We start from the raw sequence: 22,352 nt of genomic DNA, 5'->3' as shown, positions 1-22,352 counted from the left end.
GTCCCCGGGTCAGCCGTGCTCACCGTCCACACGGGCGGTCGGTGGAGGGGTAATCGGGGGTGTCCCCGGGTCAGCCGTGCTCACCGTCCACTGTCAACTCTCTCCCGCACACGTTGTCATCTTTGGGTTTCTCAGACCCTCCTCACCCTCACCCCACTGTGTGCAGGAGTGTGTGGGGCAGGTTACAAGCTGGTTCCCAAGGTGACCAGGGCCCGCCCCGTGTTCCTTCCCGTCGGCACACCTTCTCCTGGACAGGCTCTGGCAGAGGCGGGCATGTAACCCTCACAGGACAGAGGCTGTGGGTCTCAGGACATGATGGGGCAGAGAAGGCCAGGACCAAGGAGGGGTGGGAGCAGCTCCCGACTCAGAGCAGGGCACGGGCCTGGCCCGAGGAACCCAGCTTCCCCAGATGTACCGCAGGAAGGGTCCTTAAGGAGGAGGGGAACCTGGCACCGAGGTGAGGAGGGCTTTTCCTGGTGGGTCCTCCTGTGCTGACCACACTGAGGGCTGCCAACGCTGTGCCAAGTGTCCCCAGGGGCCTGACCCCAGGGATGCCCCGGATGGTCTCCTGAGCACCCCGATTCCGAGCCCCACCCCAGAGTCAGCGCACACGAGACATGGAGACTGGCCGAGGCCGCTGGGGTCTGCAGGGCCCCCCCTGCCGCCCCTCTGCGGACGTCACGAGGCCCAAGTCAGGCCACCCCCCACGGTCACCCCCTTACTTTGTAAATGACATTGCGTAGATTCAGGTTCTGAGTCATGGACACGATCAGAGAATACACGTGGGGCCCGGGCAGGCCACACAGTTCCTTGGCTGCAAACCAAGACTTCCGGTCCTCAGGAAGTGCCACCAGCAGGCGGAGAACGTCTGCATCACACCTTCCAGCCTGGGCCACCAGGAGGGTACTCAAGAGCACCTGCGTCGGAGCGGGAGGGTCAGAGGTGAGTCCAGCTGGCACTGGCAGCGCCCAGCACAGCCCTTCCTCAGCGAGGACCCCCCCCCCCCGAAAGCCCATTCTCCCAAAGGGCTGAGGATTTACCCACACAAACACACGGAATCCAAACCTCTGTGCTCTTCCAAACATCCGAGTGGAAACGCCTCTAAAATGTGCACATAATTCTCCAGTTTTGAAGCGATCTGCCCTTTCTGACGATGCAGGAGGCAGGACCTCAGGACCCTCCACCCTCGTCGACCCCGAGGGGCCCCCACAGCCTTTGACTCTTCCCCCGACACAAGGTCTCAACCTTTGTTTTTCAGCTGTCGGTGTGAAACTATTCTCTTCCTCGTCCATTTTCAAAATGAAAACCAGCTCTCCAAAAATGGTTTTTGAAAAGAAAAAGCGTATCCCCTCAGAGGAGGGATGAGGACATCTGGTATTGCCGCGTGCGCCACAGGGAGGGGTTCTGAGCACGTCTCCGTTTGCGTATGGCTTTCAGCTAACGACCTTCACGATAGGACAGGGCATAAAGCAAAATTTCAAAAACGGACTTCCCATTTCTATGTATACTGTGATGCGTATGATTAGTGTGAACCATTCAGACCAAGCAAGACCCTTTGTGAACCAAAGCTACTGTTCATTTATTAGGAGTCTCACGAGCAGGCAGAACTCATCAGATGCCTTCCTATAATACCAGAAAGAGCCCAGGAAAATCATTAAGAAATAGAAGATGGCATCAATCGTGTTTATCAGTCAGAGCCCATAAGATGCGCATTTATGTGTTTATGTGTTTACGGGTATTTTACGGAACTGGCTCGAGTCATTGTGGAGGTGCAAGTCCAAAATCCGCAGGGTGGGCCAAGAAGCTGGAGACCCAGGGATGAGTTCCAGTTGGAGTCTGGAGGCAGAATTCCCTCCTCCCCTGGGGACCTAAAGTCTTTTCGATCACAGCCTTCAACTGATTGGACGAGGCCCACCCACATCATGGTCTTTACTCAAGCGTCCACTGATGTGAATGTTAATCTCATCTAAAAAATACCTTCACGGCAACAGTGAGACTGGTGTTTGACCAAATACCTGGGTGCCATGGCCCAACCAACTTGACATAGAAAATTAACCATCACAAATGGCTAGGATGCTAACACCGATGTACATTTTGAATCTTTGATTGAGTGTTTTCACACCTTAAGTTAACCAAAGAGTACTTTTCCGTATGGGACATGTATGGTACAAACACAACTTGAGAAAGATTTCCTCAATGCCGCTGTTTTCAAATGTGCTCTCCTGGGGGTGAAGAGTAGTCGCCTTGGGGGTGGGGTAGGGCACATGCAGAGAGGGGGCGTGATGGGTGGAGTATGGACATCCAACATTTGCTTTGACTGGGGCAGCCTGTCTTTGATCACTTCCATAACGTGGGCTTCTATATGAAATTTTCCTTGAAAATGGGATCCATCCAAGCCCACAACCCCAGAGACTTCCCCCCGGCCTTCGAGTGAGGATCGACCAGAACCGGCCAATGACAGCCCATCCGTGTTTGCCCTGGAGCCTGGTCTTAGCTACCATCTAGAGCATCACCCGGCGGCCCTCAGGGAGGGTCACAGTCAATACAACTCCTAGAATTTGTCCCAGGACAAAAATATGTCTTAAAAACTTCTGTACATCTATTTAAACCAAATGCGGGGGTCCCGTGCCCATCATCCAGAAACTCCGGCCATGCTGCAGTGAGCAACGCCCTGAGCATATCTGCATCCACTCCTCTGTGTCTTCTAAACCTTACTCTTTATCTTCCTAAATCTCACTGTGTCCATTTTTCCTACGTGGAAGGCACCTGAAGCAGGAGTAAAGAAACAGAAATAACACTCCGTTTTGTTGGGTTGGAGGGGCCACGTATGAGTCCTCATCAAAGTGAACCACGGCTTTGCTTAGGCTGATACGGCCACTTATCAGAAATGGGGAGGCCAAGGTGTTGATGTTTTTTCCGACACATCCGTGTTTGGGATCCAGGACGGGCAGGTCCCCGCACTGGGAGCCCGGCGCACCTCGGGGACGGCCTCGGCTCTGCCCGGCTGACAGTTTTCGATGAGGGGTGCAGGGAAGCATGGAGAGGGACGGCCGCTCCCTGCTTAATTACGACCAGGCAGGAAACACCACCAGTGATGTAGACGGACTGGGAATGGGGAGAGCGAGTCGGCCGTGTCACAGTGATGCCAGCAAAATCAGTGAGATGAGCAGAGGGGAAACACTCCACCCTCCATGGGCAGAGAGGGGCGGCGGGGCTCTCTGCCTCCAGTGTCCGGCTGGGCTCAGATCTGCTCATGCGATGACGAGCTACGAGCAAGGATAAGCGCCGGCATCGAGGGCAGGAGCAAGCTATTCGGACCTATTGGGAGGGACGGCAGACCAGACAGAAGGGCTCCAGAGGAAGGCTGAGGGCAGCTGGGTCCTTACCCTCGCTCTCCCTGTGTCTGAGGTCCACGAGCCACCCTCTGCCCGGCACCGAGCCGCAGCCTGGCCCCTGGGGCAGAGGTCACCGCCCCCCTCGCCCACTGAGGCAGACCCCGGCTTCGCTGCAGTTCTGGGGGGAGAACACGACTCCCACCTGGCTCTCTGTCTCCACTTCCAGAACATTTCCCCCTCTCCAGGCTCCAGACAGGATATTGGGGCTACTATCTACAGGTTTTAGGAAGTCATGGAGAAAATGAAATCGACCTTAGTTTTATTTCTTTTTCTTCTTTTATTTTTTAGAGAGATTAGGGGGATGGGGGGTGCAGAAGAGGAGGGAATCTTAAGCAGGCTCCACACCCAGCACAGAGCCTGACGCGGGGCTCGAACTCACGACCCTGAGACCATGACCTGAGCCAAAATCAAGAGTCGGATGCTTAACCGAGGCGCCACCCAGGCGCCCCAACCTTAGCTTTATTTCTTAAAGCAGACCCTAGGAACCGGCAGCGCCCAACAGAGTCAGGGCCTGGATGAATCCTGACCGTGGGTCATCCAGGAGCTCTTGGACAAAGCGGCAATTGCCACAAAGCATGTTGGGAGAGTCACCATCAATGAAGAATTATCTTCTTTGGACAGCACAGTTATTAGGCTAGGACGTTGCCAGGCCCCCAGGTTACGTGCGGCGGCTGATTTAAGAGACAAGCTGCTAAACAGGTGTGGTGGCCCCTGTCGGGGCCACGGCTAACCCTCTGCACTCATGACTTGAATGGACACACCCTCGGTATGCTCCTCTCCTTTGGGACGAGCAAGGCTGAGAGAGACGAATGACACTTTGCAAAGTAGAGCCAGGATTAAAGACTCACGGAAGTTCAGAGTTATTGACTGCAACTAGCAGAAGGGACTTTGGCAGAGATCAGCACAAATCCTATAAACCAGGTTCAAAACTATTTACATCAGTGCAAGCAGGGAGAGATGCTCCCCGTCGGCAGCAGCGAGGGACGTGTCTGCACTTAGAGGTGGCAGAGGGGCTGAGGTGTCCGGATTAAAAGGACCAGAAATCCAGCCCAAAGCAGCAGAGATGGGGTCCCTTGTGGGAAATGGAGGAAACCCAGCCTCCAGGATAAGATGCCCCACACAGATGGCCTTGTCTTCCAGGGGACCCCTGGCCAGAATCCTCCTCGTGGGCCAGAGACCCTCAACTCCACTCACACACTATTGTTTTTTCTCTGGGGGGGAAGGGAGGGCGGCGGGGTGGGGGGCGGGGGTTGCAAGAAAAAGCAGATTTTGACAGGTGTCTACTCCAGCGTGAGCTACACCAAGAACTACATGTTGCAGTTTTTCAGCAGACAAACTCCATGTGTTGCAACAAATGGGATGCGAGGTGTTAGGTAAAACCCCATCGGGCATCTCTCTGCTCCCAAACCGCACCGGTCAGCTGCTCATGATGCCCACAGAACAAGCCTCAAGCAAGAGGTGCAAGCACCTCTGCCCAAGCAAAGTAAGACAGAGTCTGAGAATATCTTCCCTCCTAGGAGCCGCCCCGAAGAGATGAGAGCTCTCTTGGGGCCCCGTCCCCACCTTCCTCCGCAAGAACCCCCCAGGAGGAACAAACCCACTGAGGACCACGGATGGCGTCCGAATTCCCAGGCCGTCCTAAGGTGCTCAGTTGTTTGGAGAAGAAAATAAAGGGCTAGGAGACAGACTCCCAGTCTATCTGGGTCCTGACTCTGACCTCGTTGCTAATTTTAAAAGAATCAAAACATGGCCGAATACAAAGAAGGAAGCGATGGCTGATCTGAAGACAACAACAGGTCACCGCAGCATAAAGTACCTGCGTTCCTCACAGAGCGGGTTGTGGGGGGCTGAAGCCCAGGACACAGGCAGGCGAGGCGGACCCCAGGGTCCCACGCAACCACGTCCGTGATTTCGGTTTAACGGGCGCTGCTGGTGGTGGTAAAGAACACAGCACCGCAGGGCAGCGGAACTTCCCGTGGGCACCTGCAGCAGGCTCTCCGGAGCCAGATCCGAGGCCCAGGATCAGCCTCCTCTCCGGCCTCCCGGCCTCCCTGCCTCTGACCCTGTGCCCCGAGTCTCCAAGCCTGAGCCTCTCCCACGCGGCTCTTCACACCCGTGGGTTCTCAGCATGGCCACCTGAGCCCCAGTGTGACCACCTGTTCCCACCGCTGTCCCCGCCGCGGACGTGTCCCCTGCACGTGTGATCTTCCCTGCACAGCATGTGTTTATTTGTGTGCCGCTGCATCGAAGGTTCTGGAACGTTCGCTCCCTTAGCACTTGAGGAAGGACACCTAGTGGAAAGGGAGGTTTTCAGTGACTGAATGAATGCATGCATGCGGGTTCTTGCAGTCTGTCCAGGGCTCTAGTGCCACTGCATATTCCCTGTGCGCCACCTGAGAATCTCATGTGGCAAGTTCGCAAACTGACTGAAAGTAGGATAGACAAGCCCAGGGAGGAAGACATCGAGGTTACCACCAAAAACACGGCGTTGCTGTCAGCCTGGCAGTCCAGAAAAAAAACCCAGACCCCACAGTGCGGTCCCCTCCCCAGACGCGAATTCCTTTCCTAAGATCTGTGGACACGGGTGGGTCCGTGGATATGCTTAGTGAGCAAAGCAAATAGCTTCATCATCTAGCTGAAGAGCAGAAATGCAAGCTTGCAATACACCTCCCTATTACCTACCGGTCCAGCTATTTAGGCGACCACAATGGCTTACATCGTCAGTGAGGCGGAGCAAGACACAGGAACGCAAAGGAGCCGGGGCCAGATGCTTGGCGGGCACAGCCTTCCCTGGATAGATCACCAGTGACACCTGCTGACCGCTGGCCGCCTCGGGCAGCTGCCATCACAAGAGCGGACGATCATGTCCGTTTCTCTCTTTTTTGTGGTCTACTCTTGTTTGTTCGTTTGCCAAGGGCGAGGTGGGTGGAGAGATGGGCGAAATGTAACTTCCAGTTACAAGAAAAGAGCGTCTCGTGATACATATAATTGGTGAATTACTATGTTGTACATCTGGAACTAATTTAGTATTATATGTCAGCTACACTTCAATTAAAAAAAATCTAACTGTTGAGCCTAAACCCAAGTATTATAAAACTTTGCCCCCCGCCCCCCATTACAAGTTCCAGGAACTGAAGATTTCAAACCGAATCTAATCGCTGCTTTTAAACAGGGCAACACGGGAGGTGTTCTCTGCACCCCACCTTCATGCCTGACACCCCCATGCGTGTCCACCTCTGGGATTTTTCCTTGAAGACAGATACTGGGGGACTCGCCATAAATAACTTGGCGGTACTATAATTTGAATTCTGGGTTCCTGACTTCTAACTGATGTCTTTCTTAACGCAGATGAATTCTGAATGATACGCGCACCTCAGGGATCCTGCAGTTTGGTCCCAGGCCGCTACAATAGAGCAAGTATCGCAATAATGAAAGTCAAACGAATTTTTTGGTTTCCCAGTGCACGTAAAACTTATGTTTGCTCTGTACTGTAGTCTATTAAGTGTACAATAGCTGCTGATTATGTCTTAAAAAGCACATTTCTGGACTAAAAAATACTTTATTGCTCAAAACCACTAATCACCATCCAAGCTTTCAGCGAATCCTAACGTCGGCTCAGAGGTCTTCGTAACAAATACAATAATAATGAAAAAGTTTGAAACATCGCAAGAACTACCAAAATGCAACAGAGACACGATGTGAGCAGATGCTACTGAAAATCTGGCACGGATAGACTCGCTCGATGCAGGGTACCACAAACCTAAAATCTCTAAGGGTCTGTCCGCTACGCACGATAAAACGAGGTGTGCCCGTAACTGACGTACCTGTCAGAGCTTGTATGGGGACCCAGCTAACCAAAATCAGCATGAAATTAAATGTCTATTGCGGCCCCGCTGATTGTCAATGAAAAAAGTCCCCTAGAGTGCGATCTTCACCGCTACTGCTTCCGGAATGTTCTCAGTACAGAAAGTAAAACGATAGCTGGAAATGCGTGAAAGCCTATCTCACCATGAGCTAAGGATCCGGTGATACCAGCTGTGGGAGGCATGGCTTCATTATCCCCGCCTCTGTGCACAAACCACACCCAGCACCAGCCCTCCTCTCGGTGCGCGCTGACCCTGTGCCCTGGCCTCCAAGGAGGGGACACAGCTCATTGCCCGACAACTTGCGCAATAAGCCAGCCCCTCTGCACACGATATCAGTCAGCACACGGGTATCCTCGACTTAAAGGCAAGCACAGCTGACGTTTAGAGCGTTCTACGTGTTTGAGTTTTTGCATATTTTTGAGAATTCTGCAACCCCTACCTAACGAAGCTGGGGCCCCTGGGGGGTGTTGTGCATCAAGGCTGGGAATAACTGTAATCAGTATCATTGCCAATTTTATCCTTTCTAACCCCAACAAGGCAATGTTAGGAAATTAAAGATCCCAAGGTTCTGGCTCCTGGCTTGCCCTCCCATTTCCTTCCCACCCGTGGCTAGCCCCTCAGCACAGGACGGGAGGGGCAGGGGACAGGGGACCACAGCGCCACGCTAGCCCGGGCCAGCTGGGGGGCTGGGGGGGCAGAGATGACAAAGCTCCGCACCTGTGAACGGGAGATGTTGGCTTCTAGAATACTGTGGATAGTCTCGTCTGAGATGTGGATGGAAGAGCGAAGCTCGTGGGTTAGCTTGGAGACGTTCTGCATCAAATCTTTGACTTTTACATCTGAAAAACCATCAAAAGGAAGGAAATCTTGTAATAAGAAACGTCCGAGCTATTATTGACTGTGAAAACACGAATCCATACTGGACCCTGGCAAGGATCATGCAGCCGGTAATGAACACTGGGTGGAGCCGAGATCAGTCATACCGAAATAAAACAGACCTAGGGTGTGTGGGCTTTCCTGCTCACTTGACCACTCTCTCTGAGACTCGCGTATTTTAGGATTTGCTCCAGAAAGATGTTCTTCTTAGAGAAGTGATCAGCTCCTGCAGAAAACTCATTCTCTCCACGTATTTCCTTATCCCGCTTTATTTTAACCAAGAGGAGGATCACATAAGGAGTTTCCAGAACTCTCCGCACCTGGCCTGTTGGTGCTAGGAACTGTACAGATAGAGCGGACGGAAAGCAGAGACTTACAGACACCTCATGGCTTGTCTGGGGAGGCAGGGCCAGGACGACACAAAAGTTTCTCTTCCTCCCCGCTCCTGGTTTTTTGGTCGGCAGAATTCCAGAACTTTCCTTCTTAACCCCAAATACATCAGAACAGCCAAGTTCTGAATACTTTGTCACATACAGCGCAATTTTCCCTTTGTACGTTCTACTTCACTAACATGTTTGTGTGAGAAAGCACACTTCATTCGTAATAGAGCAAAGCTGGAGGAAGCACATCTTACCGCCCGTCACTGTGAGATTGCTAAGAAAGGCCAGCATGGGATTCCCAGACAACCAGGTCTTCTCGAGGCTCGGGGCCAACCTAAAATGGCAGAAAATTAAAGCGAATTTAGGCAAGATAAAACACCAGTAACAAGGCGGGAGTGAATAATCCTGCCTCCGTTCCCAGGAGATGAGCTGGATGACATCACATTTCCAGAAAGTTCCTCAGATAATCAGACACACTGCATCTCCTGACGCCCTCTAAGCGTGAATGCCCACAACTGTCACGACTCTGGCACTGTTTCCTTGGAGCCCCTGCCTGGCAGGATGAGTCAGGGGGATGACGATGCGTGAGAAGTGGGTCCTCATAAGTGTGGAAAGAACGGATAGACTAGATCACGGAGCGCGTGAGAAATTGGGATATCAAGGAGTCAGTGACCCTTCTTTCTGTGCATAAGTCATTTGCAGAATACAAAGTATGCGACCTCCCCTTCCGCTGGTTTGCACGTGGAGGACACAACAAAATTAATCCAATAAGAAGGCAGTTTGAAGACTCTTTGCCTGCTCTTACAAAACATATTGAACACCGTATTACAATCTCGGATCTTTGATCTCACATCTTGATCATCCGTAAAGCTAGCCTGAGCGCGAATGCCGCTCGTATATTTCACCACTGAAAAACTTACAGTCGTGGAAAACTTTGCTATTGCTATATGGTCCGAGATTCACAAACCGAGATTTAGAAACTCAAGACATCTTCTTTATGAAGGAAAACACGGGGGCGGGCAGGGGGCCCAAGAGCATACGTACGTGCGCACGTGCTGCCGAGCCAAGTCCAACAGCGGCGGGCATTCACAGTCCCACTCGGTGGCGTGCTCCAGGCTGCTCTTGAAGCTTTCCAAGGAGCTAGAAAGGTTCCTGCGGAGACCTTCACAATTTAGCTGAAGGGGTGAGGACCACATCTTTTGTATTTCCTAGAAAACAGCAGAGATCCAGTTAGAAACACACACACTTGTTCGTCAGAGCTCATGCCTGGCTTCCAGATAAACGCTTGCCCCTCCCCACCGCAAGGACTCCGTGCAATGCAAGCGTTCTGCTCACCTTCTTCACCCGGGCAAACACAGTGCTGGAGACTGAGAACATACAAGGAGGTCTGATTGCACCTGCCCCTTGCAGAGTAGTGGAAGGAGCCCTTGGCTGGGCGTCTGGGGATCCCGCCTCTTAGCCCTGGCATTGCTACAGACTGTCCAGGCAGGGTGGCGTGCTATCCAAGGTCTGCCAGAGAACGAGCACCGTCCAGCTGGCTACCAGGAGTTCATTCATTCCTGGTTTGAAAACTGAGCCTTTGCAGAATTCCCAGCCACAGAACCCACCCCTGAGAAGAAATCGTATGTGGCTGTCCATACATAAAGCGGGTAAAAGCTGGGTCTTCCCTGCCCTGAAGGTCCCTGTCTCCCTCTTGGTGAGGGGCATAGTGAAATCCCCAGTCTAGGCCAGCTTCTAAGAGTCCTTGCCTATCTTAGCATTCTCTCTCTCTCTTTTTTTTTTAATATTTTCTTTATTTAGTTGAGAGAGAGCATGAGCGGGGGAAGAGGCAGAGGGAGAGGGAGAAGCAGACTCCCCGCTGAGCAGGGAGCCCGATGCGGGACTCGATCCCGGGACCCTGAGATCATGACCTGAGCCGAAGGCCGACGCTTAACCGACGGAGCCGCCCAGGCCTCCCTGTCTTAGCATCTTCTTTCGAGCATTAACCAACCTCATGAAAGACAGACCAATCACTTCACAAAAAAAATTTTTAGAATAATACCTATATAAAATACCTATAAAAATGCAAAACATTTATCGTATACAAAATTAAATGACAAACGCAGGTAATGTAAATTTAAAAGAACTGGAAAAGCGGCACACACGTAGGCACGTTTACAGATACACGTGCCAATCCATACCTCCCCTGGACACAGAAATTCTGCCACATAGAACTGAGTCACATCGCCAGAATTTTATTTATGTCATATTTTATTTACATCCCCTGACTCGTCCTGATGTTGGAGTCGTGGCCCCAGCTTCTGCCAGTGAAGGGAAGAAAGTGATCAAATGTAAGTCGACACTTTTGTAGTATTTCTGCTCAACACAACGCGGAAATATTTCCCCCAAAACCACCATGAGTTTCTCTTGCGAAGGAAAACCGTCTATCATTCCGCTGACCGGAGAGAGCTAAGAGCTATATTTCCCAAGGAAGGTTAACCGTGGAAGAATACTGAAATGTACCCGAACCCTGGAGTCGCCTGACACAGCCGAGCAGGATCTGCCCGGGGGCCCGGGAGTCGCCAGGGTAACCGGGGAGCACTCACGGGGAGCACTCACACGGGACCAGAGCACCGGGACTCACGCCACCACCAGCACCTCGGAACCACATCACGGGGGAGCCCAACCAGCCAGCAGACCACCACACACCTGGCACCCGCTCACTAACCCGTCCAGGATTGTGGGTCCCTTTCCAAGTTCACATTTTCCCGATCAATATGGGGGTGAAGCTCCCAATCAATACGGGAGTGAACAGAAATCCTACAGAGTTGTTCATTCATTCATTCATTCGTTCATTCATCCCTTCGCCCCCCACAGGCTTGCATCCCACGGAGGATGCCAGCTGACAGCCATTGCACAAGGTGGGTGGACGCCCAGGCCCTGTCTCAAGAGCCTCCCTCCTCTGTGGAGGCCCCTCTTCCCAGCACACAGGTGCACGGATGCATCTGGGTCAGAACTTGGGGTACAGCTCACTTCTGAGAACGTAGGTTGAATAAAACCCACTGCCCTGGGGCTCTGCCCTTGTAGAAAAGAAACTTTAGTTCAGAATTCAGTAATTATATGCCAATTAAATGGAATTCTACTCATTTATAATATTCCTGCTATGGATCTTATTCTTAAATTTAGCGACACAATAATTTTGAAATATATGGGGTAGTAGAGAAGGACAGTGCATGTCCCTCCCCAGCAGCAAGACACTGGAAAGAAAGTTCTGGCTTCCTTCATCACAGGCACATTGCACTCCGTGCAAGATGTGTCGGGTGCAACATCCAAGGCTGTACTTTGGGGACAGGGTCAAGCCACCAAGCGCACAAGTCTGGGCCTGCCTACAAGAGGTCAGGGAAGTGTACCCAGCATGCTTTGCAGAGGCAATACTGTCCACAGGTGGGTCCAAAGGGCTATATTTGGGGAGAGGGTCGGAAGCCCCCAGGCCAACCTGGGTTCCAGCCACATTCTCCACGTCTGGACTCACTGGGCACTTTGCATGATAATTTGATGCATTTTTATTTTCTGATCTCCATTTAGCTCCTTACTGCTGTTTCCCACAGTTGAGGGTACCGAGTGGACTCAGAGCCGGCGTGCTCCCTTCCGGTGGGACTCCTCACTGGCACTGAGGCAACCCTCTGTCAGAATGTTTTGTCAGATCCTGGAAAACTAAAAATAGCACGGTGCCTTTGGCTCGCCTCTGGGGGGCACTGGGCCCTTCACACCCCAGAGCCTGAGAACACTGATATTTCTAAAAGCCTCGCACTCTTGCGAACCTTGACCCATCCTGGAGGCTTTGCATCCTGAGATAAGCCAACTCCTATTTTTGTCATCAAAGACAGGAACTCCTGCTCTCTATCCAAACGGATCCAACTGTTGGCCGCCCGAGCTGTTAGTCACAGAGAAATTGGAACCATAACGGCAATCTCCGAGGCAGCTTTGAAAGCTGGGGATGCTTGCCTTGCTTTATGATTGCAAACCTCACTCGGCACTCAAAAGGCGTCCGTCGGGGGTTTTTGACGGATCCACATTTAATACGGGACAGAAATCTGTGCAACCTGGAAATAAGACTGGGATGGTCTCCGTAAATCAGCGTCTGTATGAAAGACACCATGGTCCGCATGGTGTCATCTCTGTAGGGACCCCCCAACCCTGCTTCCCGAGCACATCACCGGTCCTCCCGAGCCTGACGCAGGCCCCCCCCGGCTCTTGCCCCACACCATACTGGGGGACTTGGCCTGAGCACCTCCAGCCTCCCTCCGCGGCACCCTTCTCTCTGCTTGCTGTGATAATCCAGCCTGCCACGGACACGTGTGAAGGTGACTCTGCTGGAGCACAAAAGCCATAAAAGATATCCAGAACGGGCGCTTGGAGAAAGGAAGGCACTCGGTCCATTGCTGGACTCACGTCGCTGTCATCCATGCCTCCCCAGCAGGTCTGGCCTGCCGGTGGGCCCCGTGGCCTTGGCTCCCAGGGGAAGGCAGCCGGCCACAGGCGAAAGGCACAACCTCGGGCCCAGCTCCAGCTCAAGGCCCCACGTGGCCGTTCCCTGGGCTCGCGTCCAAGTTCATAAAAGGGAGCCACGAGGCTGGTCCCCCTACAGCTATTGGCTCTCGATGCCCACCGCGTGGGCCGTTAGTCAAAACGCACGGTGGGCTGGTGAATGTTTAATAACCGGCTCTCTGGGAAAAAATACGTTATTTGTAGCATTTGCCAATTTCCATGGTATAAACGGTGTCACCGTGGCCTCGCTCAAGCCACCATCACGACCTCCCTGAACACAGAATTAGTTAGAGATGCACAGCGCTGCACTCCTGTAAGGTACTCCCGCCATATAGGAGCAGGAGATGTGAGCCATCTCAAGAGCACAGACAACAGTCAAACACACACGGGGCGCCTGGAGGGCTCGGGCGGTTAAGCATCTGCCTTCAGCTCAGGTCATGATCCCAGGGTCCTAGGATCGAGTCTCACATTGGGCTCCCTGCTCGGCGGGAAGCCAGCTTCTCCCTCTCCCTCTGCTGCTCCCCCTTGCTCGTGCTCTCCCTCTCTTTCTCTTTCTCAAATAAATAAATAATTTAAAAAAAAACACACAGCAAAATAATTAGGAATTGATGAACATCTGTTTTTCACCTAATTTATTGTCACATATGTTCATATCATCTGCTTATCGAAGATGTCGAGGTTTAAGAGCCAGCTTGTGGGGTTCCCAAGAATGGAACATCCCGCTCTCACAAGGCAGAAGCCAAGGGGAGGAGGGCCGCAGGCTAGCCTCTGACATGGCTGAGCGTGGTTGTAGGGACCGAGCCAGCACGCTCGGCATGAGCAGACTGCCTCGTGTGGCCAGTGGGGATGAAGGTGACATTCAGGGACATGAGGCGGAAGACAAACCTTGTAGTGGTCATGCACCACGGCGGCCCCCTGGAGAGCAGGTAAGATCAGACTCCGCGTCCCACCTTGTTTGCAGCTCAGAACAGCACACAGCATGTCCTTGGTCAAGGAAGGGTTTTCTGCGGGAGTAAACACATAGACACGTCATCAGCAAACGATCCTCTCCCCGGTGAGCCGCTCTCCCCAAGTCATTTCTGAAAGACCCAAAAGGATGACAAATTCATAAACATTTCTTAAATCATCAAAATGCATATTCAGAATATGAAGGGGAAGCTGTTGGGTTCCAGACGTCGGGTTTTTTCTGGATGTAACTGAATGTACATAAATTAATGCCCCTCCCTCTCCCCACACTGGCCCGTCTTTCCGTAGCCCTTTGGGCAGGGTCCCCATTCACCAGTTTGCCCAGAACAGCCCTGGTTCCCCAACTGCCCTGGAGTAGCTGTGAATAACGCACTCTTGGATTCCCCAAAGTGCCCCAGTTTGAGGGGTGAGTTATTCACATGGTCAATTTGAGGCCCCCTCCCCCACTGTCCCCTACCTCACGCCTCACAGCCCACCTCTCCACCTGCTCGTAAGGCTTCCAATGGCTCTCGATTCCCTGGCCCAGCCCCCAATTCATCTTCATCTCTGAGTCATGGGGCTCCTCCTAAAGGGACATTGTTACAGTGACAAAGGAAATTCTCAACTTTTCCCATTGGTGAGCCCTGCTCTCGGACTCCCAGGGAAGCTACACTTTAACCTTTACCAAGGTCAGAATGACTTCACCAAGGACTTCACCAAACTTCAAAGCGGGGGCTCTGTTTCTGCCCCTAGCACACAGTGTACACCTGCTTCCTTAGCAAATAACCGAAAAGAAACATTTCAAACTAAAGTTAAGAGTAAACATCTCCCCAGGTATCCATATCTCCAAAGCCCACAACCTTGCACATACTAAAAGCTTAAGATCGAGTTTGTAATTTTCTGGAATATCCTTCCTCAGGATGCCTTGGAACTCCTGATGTAACAAAAAACATACAACTGTGTTAGGAGTGAGTTGGACAGTTAGGTAATCAGGACCAAGGTCCCCACCAAGGAAATACGGAGTCAGGACAGCTAAGACAAAACAGCTCTAACATCCCATTTTGCAGCTTAGATAGGACCACACTGACATTCTCCTTTGCAGCCTTTGCAGAAATGACTTCTGCAAAACATCCTAAAATAAGAAAATTAACCACAAAAGCATTTGTCAGTATCACGGGCAAGGGGCAGTTAAGACCTAAGCCCCCAGATATCAGCAAAAAAAGACCATCAGCACGTGGACATTAACCTAATAGGTAGACAGATACGTGACCAAAGCCCTGATTGGCATGACTCAGCACATCCCGATTGCTTAAGAAAGTTCAGCAAAAGAGCTCATAAAAACCCCTAAACTTAGAAACTCCGGGGGCAACCCTCTCGGACCCCCCACCTCCCTCTCTGGGAGCTTTATACTCTTGCTCAATAAACTGTGCTTTGCTGTCCACCACACTTGGTCTGGTCTACCTCTTCCTTCTTCGAAGCGGCATGACCAAGAACCATGGGCACTAAAGGGACACAAATCCTCTAACACCTACACCACATGTTCCGTCCTGGGAGCCCTCTCTTCCTTAAGAAGACTGTGCATCCAGGGCAGCTGCCCTCACTTGGGCTCGAATGAAACTCTCTTTCTTTTTGCACAATTTCTAAAAGATTTGTTCGTTTTGCCTTGATAATAGGAATCTGCCCAAAGGCTGGTGTGCTACCCATAGCCTTGTGCAGCCTCTGGCCGTCCCTGTCCCTGCTCATTCCTGAGGCTCCTCCCCGCTTCCCAAAGCCACCTGTACCTCCTGCCCTGCCCGGGGCTCCTCTCCTGACCTTGCCTTTCAGAGCTCTGCCTCAGGACACCTGCCTCCCACCAGTGCTGAGCCCGCCCTGCTGTGCCCCTAGCAGGTAAGTGCATGCTACAGGTAACTGTGCAGGGCCTTTGCTCACGTCCTGTCCCGGGTCACTGCTGGCCCCTAGAACACGCCTTTGCACCTAGCAGATGCCTGGTAAACACCGTCACCTTGCTCTATACAAAACGAGATGTATTGCCAGGAGTAGCAAAAACTTTAAATTTTTTTTTTCGGTTCGGCAAAAAAAATCCACTTCTGCATCTTACATGATTACATCGTTTCTCCAAAGTAATTTTAAAAAAACTGTTTTGAACTCCTGGTGATCCTTGAACAAGTTTGGGTTTGAATCGCATGGGCCTACACTGCGTGGGCCCACTTACATGTGGATTTTTTACAGGACAGCATTGCAAATGCATTTTCTCTTCCTTCTGATTTTCTTAGTAGCATTTTCTTCCCTCTAGCTTACTTTATTGTAAGAATACAGTGTATAAGGGGGGGTCTGGCTGGCTCAGTCAGTGGATCTGGGACTCTTGATCTCAGGGTCCTGAGTTCAAGTCCCATGTTGGACGTAGAGATTACACAAATAAACTTTAAAAAGAATACAGCATATAATACATATACATACAAAACATGTGTTAATTAACTGTTTAAATTATGCGTAAGGCTTTTGGTCAACAGTAGGCTTTAGTTAAATTTTGGAGAGTCAGAAGTTATACGTGGATTTTCAATTGCACGAGGGGGTGGAGGCCCCAAACTCCGCATCGCTCAAGGGTCAACCATACACACAACGTAGACTGCGTAGAATACACCCAAAGTCATGCTTTCCAGGGGCGCCTGAGTGGCTCAGTCGGTTAAGCGGCTGCCTTCGGCTCAGGTCATGATCCCAGGGTCCTGGGATCGAGCCCCGCATCGGGCTCCCTGCTCGGCGGAGAACCTGCTTCTCCCTCTCCCTCTGCCGCTCTGCCTACTTGTGCTCTCTCTCTATCTCTGTTAAATAAATAAATAAAAATCTTAAAAAAAAAAAAAAAAAAAAACAAAGTCATGCTTTCCAGAAGCAACCACCTGAAAGCTTCATTGGTTGTTTCTCATTAATGTCGCGATTTCTCCGAGTTTGAAAGCAGATCTCCTTATTGTAAAAAATGCAAAATATGTCTCTTAAGCAATCTGCTATGAAAATACGAAACAAAAGGGGTAAAGCACTATGAAACGTGCCGGCATCGTCTTTGGAGACAAAAGGAGCCTCTGCTTTGGAGAGGACATGACAACATGTTCAGGAGTTATGTTATCCAAACCTAACAGGGCATCCGATGCTCCAGGAAAGAACTCACTGACCGTGTGGATCTAGGCAAGGACCAGGTCCACCCTTCACTTTCCTGCTGTAAACTGAGAAAGCGGGAGAGGTGGGGACTCAGGCCTGGCGTTTCTGGAAGGTCGGGTCAGGGAGGATGTGCTGGGCTGTCAGAACTGCCCCTGCATCTAGCACACCCTCCAAGGGACCACCTTCGAGGTCCCTTTCCGGACCCCTGCCCTCTACTCCCCCCCCCCCGCAGTCCCACAGGCTCCTCCACTGGACTCCCTGACTTCTTCACCCCCAAGTCCTGGGCAACCCACTCCCATTCTCCGGGCCTCAGGGTGCAGCTGGGAACCCCAGAGGTCGAAGAAGACAAGTCCCTCCGGTCCAATGAGCCCATCAGGCCACACCCCTGTCCTCGTGCAGACATTTCTAACAGATTTCAAGTATTACATCCGGAAGACAAAGAGGACAGCTCTCCTCGTGGGGATACCGAATTTCATTCTGTGACACACAAGTAACTACCATATCTTAAATAGTAACGGTCACTGATCTGAGCGCTAGTCCCTTTGTGTGACGGAAGAAGAGTCACGCGCCCCTTGTGGCCCACCCTACCCCCAAATCCTCACTGGCTGGTGCTTAGACCCTTCCCCGGCCTGTCACAGCCCCCTCCCATTCCATAAATGCAGTGACGGTTTAATGAGGAAAGTAGATGACAGTCTGAATGTGACCCCGTCATGCCTGAGTTTTCTTGAAATGAAATAGACAAATTCAAAATTAATTCTGTTGCCAATGTAATGTCGAGTCTGCAACCTTCATTTAGTAGCTGCACTGCAGAATGGCAAAATAAATACACATCCAGGTATTAATGGACGTTTAATTCCTTTAAAAGCCATGACAGTAGACTTTAGCCATTACATTTTGACTGAGAAACGTCAGAATCCTTATGTGTCTGAAGGTGGCTGGGTTCAATGTTAGGTAAGCATTCGGGATGCAGAAAAAAAATGCCATTTGCAGTTGACTTGAGCATGCTTCCTCGGGCTGAAAACACGTGTGGCCTGTCCTGAGGTGTGCTTAGATATTCAATGCTTGATAGTCAAAAGAATTGCCAGTGTTCACATCTCGAATCGGAAGTAGAGATTTTCTTTTAAAAAAGGGGGGAAAATCTACATGCCAACTGAGGTTTCACTTACATCGACGAATGTGTCCCTACCTCTGCCACATACACACGTGCGCGCGCGCGCGCATGTACACTCACACATAGAAGCACGCACATACACACGCACGTGTGCATGCACACACATACACACAAGCACGCATGCATATGCACGCGCACATACACACGTGTGCATGCACACACACATACGCACAGGCACACACGAGCACACGCACACACACATACACATGCACACGTGCATGCACGCGCACACACGTGCACATGCACACGCACGCACGCATGCATACACATGCATGCATATTCCCTTTTCCTGTTTCTCAGCCTAGACGATTCCTGTGTTGGTCCCTAAATTACCGTTTCTCATCCTCAACTTGCACTGTGCGGGGCTGCCGAGCGCGGGCGGGCACCCACAACACGCGAGGCCCAGAGAGGTGACCTGGGTCCCCATCTGGTTTTATTTACCTCCTCCTACTGTGCTTTGAATCAGGCCTGGCTCCCACTCTGGAGGGCTCAGCTGGCAGCTGCCGGGCAGGACTGGGACTCAGCCCATTTGATCCCAAAGCCCCCGCCCCACTCGGCCTGATTCCCCTTCCTGTGGGCGTGGAGCTGGGTTTTGCCTCACCTGGGATGCCCTAGAGTGATTACTGAGGGCTGCCACCTAGGGGGCGGGGGGGGGGGGGAGGGCAGGGAGGGCAGCCCTGCAGACAGGGAGGCTCAGATCCTCCACTGCCGTCCCTGCACACTCAGGCCTAATAGCACTGACTCTAGGAGAGGGAGGCATAGAACTAAGGACATTACAGTTGCATTTGACAGAGGTCTGCTCCCGGTCACGTAGGCAGCCCACCTGCAAAAATGATGATCCCACGGAGAAACAGCACCGTCGCTTTCTGCAGAGTCGCGATGGTTTCCGGGGGCTTCTGAAGCTGCTGGAACATCTGACACATTTCCACACTAAGGAATAAAACAGACAATGACATGGAAGGGTGAAAATGGGCAAAAGCAGTGTGAGTCAGAATCCTTATTCCTCAGTCCGTCCACGACAGACTCCAGACACACAGACGGCCGTCTAGACCTCTAGGAAATACTAGGTCTCCCGCTCTGGAAGCACCAACTCCGGGGCCAGGAAGCCGGACATCTGCCCTTTCCTTGCCTTCATCCGTTCTCAAATGCAAAGGTCAGTGATCAAAGGGTGGGAAAAAAACAGGAGCGGAGAAAGTCAGTAGAAAGAAATCTTACGGTTCACTATGTGCAGAGAATTCACTGCAACGGATGCATTTAGTATGTAAGATTCTTATCTTTCAGCAAAAGTTGGTGTAGCGTGCATGCGTGTGTGTGTGTGTTTGCACATGTGTTTGCACGTGTGTTAGTCTTTACGGAGTCCACTGGTGGTGTTGGAATAACGTCATCCAGACCAATGTTTTATGAAGCAGCTGTGCTGTAAGCCCTGAAGGCTGGTTTTTCCTTTTGTAATGCAAGTGCCCAGCTTAAACTTTAATTGCAAATGCTTGCATTTCAAAGATATCTCAAAACCACACATTACCAGCCACACCCCTCGGAGGCACCTTTGTTTGAAAAATCTTGGTTGATTTTGATAATTGCCCATTCCAGCCGCTCACTTTTTCTCTTCCGTGCTTTAAATGCCTTCTCTTCGGTTTTAAATTCACTGATAGACAGTGAGCCAATGAAACCCTAGGTTCCCACCTTTGGCCCCAAATAAGCAGAAGCCCCCCCCAGCCGGCACTCTTTCTATCTGTGACCTCACTTTGTGGCCCCAGGTATGGCATGTTGTTTCCAGAACTTGTCAGTCATAAGCCGTTACTTTTGCAGAGGTCCCTGGTGGTGGCCACTGAGGGCTGGTCCAGCCACAGTGGTGGTTATGGATGAGCTGGTACCCGCACACAGCAGGGGCCCTTCCTCAGTTCTACCATCACGCTGACCAAAAGGGCTCAGGAATTCAGATTTACTTTTTTTTTTGGAACCCCAAATGGCTTTTGTCTCCCTCTTAGAGGAGCCAATACTGTTTCCAAAACTCAAAACCATCCTCAACCTCAGACACAACTGAGCGTATAAGTAACAGAATCTGTGAAGCACCTGCCAAGGAATTTAACAAAGCCTGTGTGTCTATTCTTTTTCTTTTCTTTTCTTTCTTTTTTGTTTTTTTTTTTTTTTTTGGGCACTGTGGGTCACATCAACTGATGAAGGACACAACTGCCCAAGGAAATTCCCCGAAATTCCTTGAAAAGGAATATCCTTGATGAGGTTCTGAGTCAGTGCCACACTCAGAATTCTCCAAAACACTGTGACAAACAGAGTAAGGTTTATTTGTTTGTTTGTTTAAATACAATCTGTTTTTACAGCATGCTGTTTTAAAATTTACTTTCCCCAAAGAATGAAACTTTCTGGAAAAAATTAAAATAAAAAGTTTAAAATCTGTCCTGCTTTTTGGGGCTGACTCTGAACAACCACAGAACCACCCTGCTTCAACACACCTAATGGGATGGGAACAGCCACCTGCCCTGGCAAACGTGGATTTTCTCCAAATGGAGGCTTGTTTTTCCGTTGTTGAGAATCCAACCAGTCCTTAGAGAATGCAGTTATCACATGTTAATATGGAAGGTTCAGCGTAGTGGTGCTGTGTATATTTATCAGGACAAGAGCGAGTTTACTGATTCAATGCACTTCTGCCTGGGGTGCAGGCCTCCTCGAGGTGATCAAAAACTGGAGTTTTGGGGCACCTGGGTGGCTCAGTCGGTTAAGTGTGCAACTCTTGGTTTCAGCTCAGGTCATGATCTCGGGGTCGTGAGACCGAGCCCCACATCAGGCTCTGCACTCAGCGCAGAGTCTGCTTGAGATTCTCTCTCTCCCTCTCCCTCTACCTTTCCCTCCTGTGCGTTCTCTCTCTCTCAAATCAATGAATAAATCTTAAAAAAAAAAACAGGGTTTCTTCATAGTTATACTAACTAATTGCGCATTTGACAGTCTGACGTTGCTTGATGTTTTTGAAGGTAAGGCAAAATGACACAAAAATCTTCTAGGGAAGCCAGATTCAAGGGTGGTGTTGCTCTAAACTAGAGAACAAACAAAATAAAGAGGTTTTATTTTTAGGTATGATAAAAATATGGTGGAACTGGAGAATATTTGGGGGGCAGGAAATAGTTATTCCTGAATTGTGTTTTAGTGCCATAGAAAGACAAACATCTATCATCATCATTTCTGGCCAAATCAAACATGACGGTGTGTAGAGCCATGTATTAATCACCATCTGGGGGTGCCTGGGTGGCTCAGTCGTTAAGCGTCTGCCTTCGGCTCAGGTCATGATCCCAGGGTCCTGGGATTGAGTCCCGCATCAGGCTCCCTGCTCCATGAGGAGTCGGCTTCTCCCTCTCCCACTCCCCCTGCTTGTGTTCCCTCTCTTGCTGTGTCTCTCTGTCAAATAAATAAATAAAAATCTTTTTTAAAAAATCACCATCTAGTATTACATATCTTGGTAAATTGTGGGATTTTAATTATTACATTTTAGTTGTGCCTAAAGGATCGTGGACCTGGAAGCAAAAGAATCATGATTTCATTTTCTGTACAGCCACCGAAGGCTGTCTTCTATCTCGCTCAGTACGTGCGTCGTACTGGGTGAGAAACTAAACTGCTCCAAATCTTGGTTTCCCAGCCTCCAACATGAGGAATGCGGTGTGGCCCAGCATTCTGTAAACTACAGCATGCTCATGGGTCACCTGGGCATCTTGGTAGAACGTGGGCCCTTGGTGGGCAGGCGTGCAGGAGTTGGGGACCCGCTTTCAGGTGAGCTGCTGGCCCCATGAGCTCCCACTGCAGAACGAAGGGCTCCATCAGACCTCAAACCCATGACCAATGGGATGATCTACTTTGGACATTTGGTGTCTTCCCCATTGAAGAAGCCGATGATAAGGAGAGTGAAAACAGAGAGAGAAGGAAAGCAAGTGACTGCTAAGCAGGAGAACCCTGGGAACCCAGCCTTGTGAGCTTAGTGACTGGGTGGTGGCCACACAGCAAGTCCACGGCCCGTTCATTTCCAGTCTTGGGGCACGGT

The 22,352-nt window shown here is 50.9% G+C and overlaps 1 protein-coding gene across 1 annotated transcript in view; it reads right to left on the bottom strand.

Moving 5' to 3' along the window:
- The window catches only part of ABCA13 (ATP binding cassette subfamily A member 13), a 315,259-nt gene that overhangs the window by 259,932 nt on the left and 32,975 nt on the right, over nt 1-22,352 (bottom strand). The window contains exons 8-13 of the mRNA XM_088018679.1: nt 19,134-19,240; nt 13,930-14,048; nt 9,562-9,725; nt 8,772-8,851; nt 7,979-8,100; nt 723-917 (exon numbers count right to left, since the gene is read on the bottom strand). Of these exons, the coding sequence (XP_087874805.1) occupies nt 723-917; nt 7,979-8,100; nt 8,772-8,851; nt 9,562-9,725; nt 13,930-14,048; nt 19,134-19,240 (787 nt within the window). The remainder of the gene's footprint in view (nt 1-722; nt 918-7,978; nt 8,101-8,771; nt 8,852-9,561; nt 9,726-13,929; nt 14,049-19,133; nt 19,241-22,352) is intronic.

Source organism: Eumetopias jubatus, unplaced genomic scaffold, assembly GCF_037043125.1.
Source record: "Eumetopias jubatus isolate StellerSeaLion01/CBP00866 unplaced genomic scaffold, mEumJub1_p1.0 scaffold_14, whole genome shotgun sequence".
Classification (NCBI taxonomy): Eukaryota; Metazoa; Chordata; class Mammalia; order Carnivora; family Otariidae; genus Eumetopias; species Eumetopias jubatus.
Note: the sequence above shows the minus strand (reverse complement) of the source record. Positions and strands in the feature narration are given on the sequence as shown.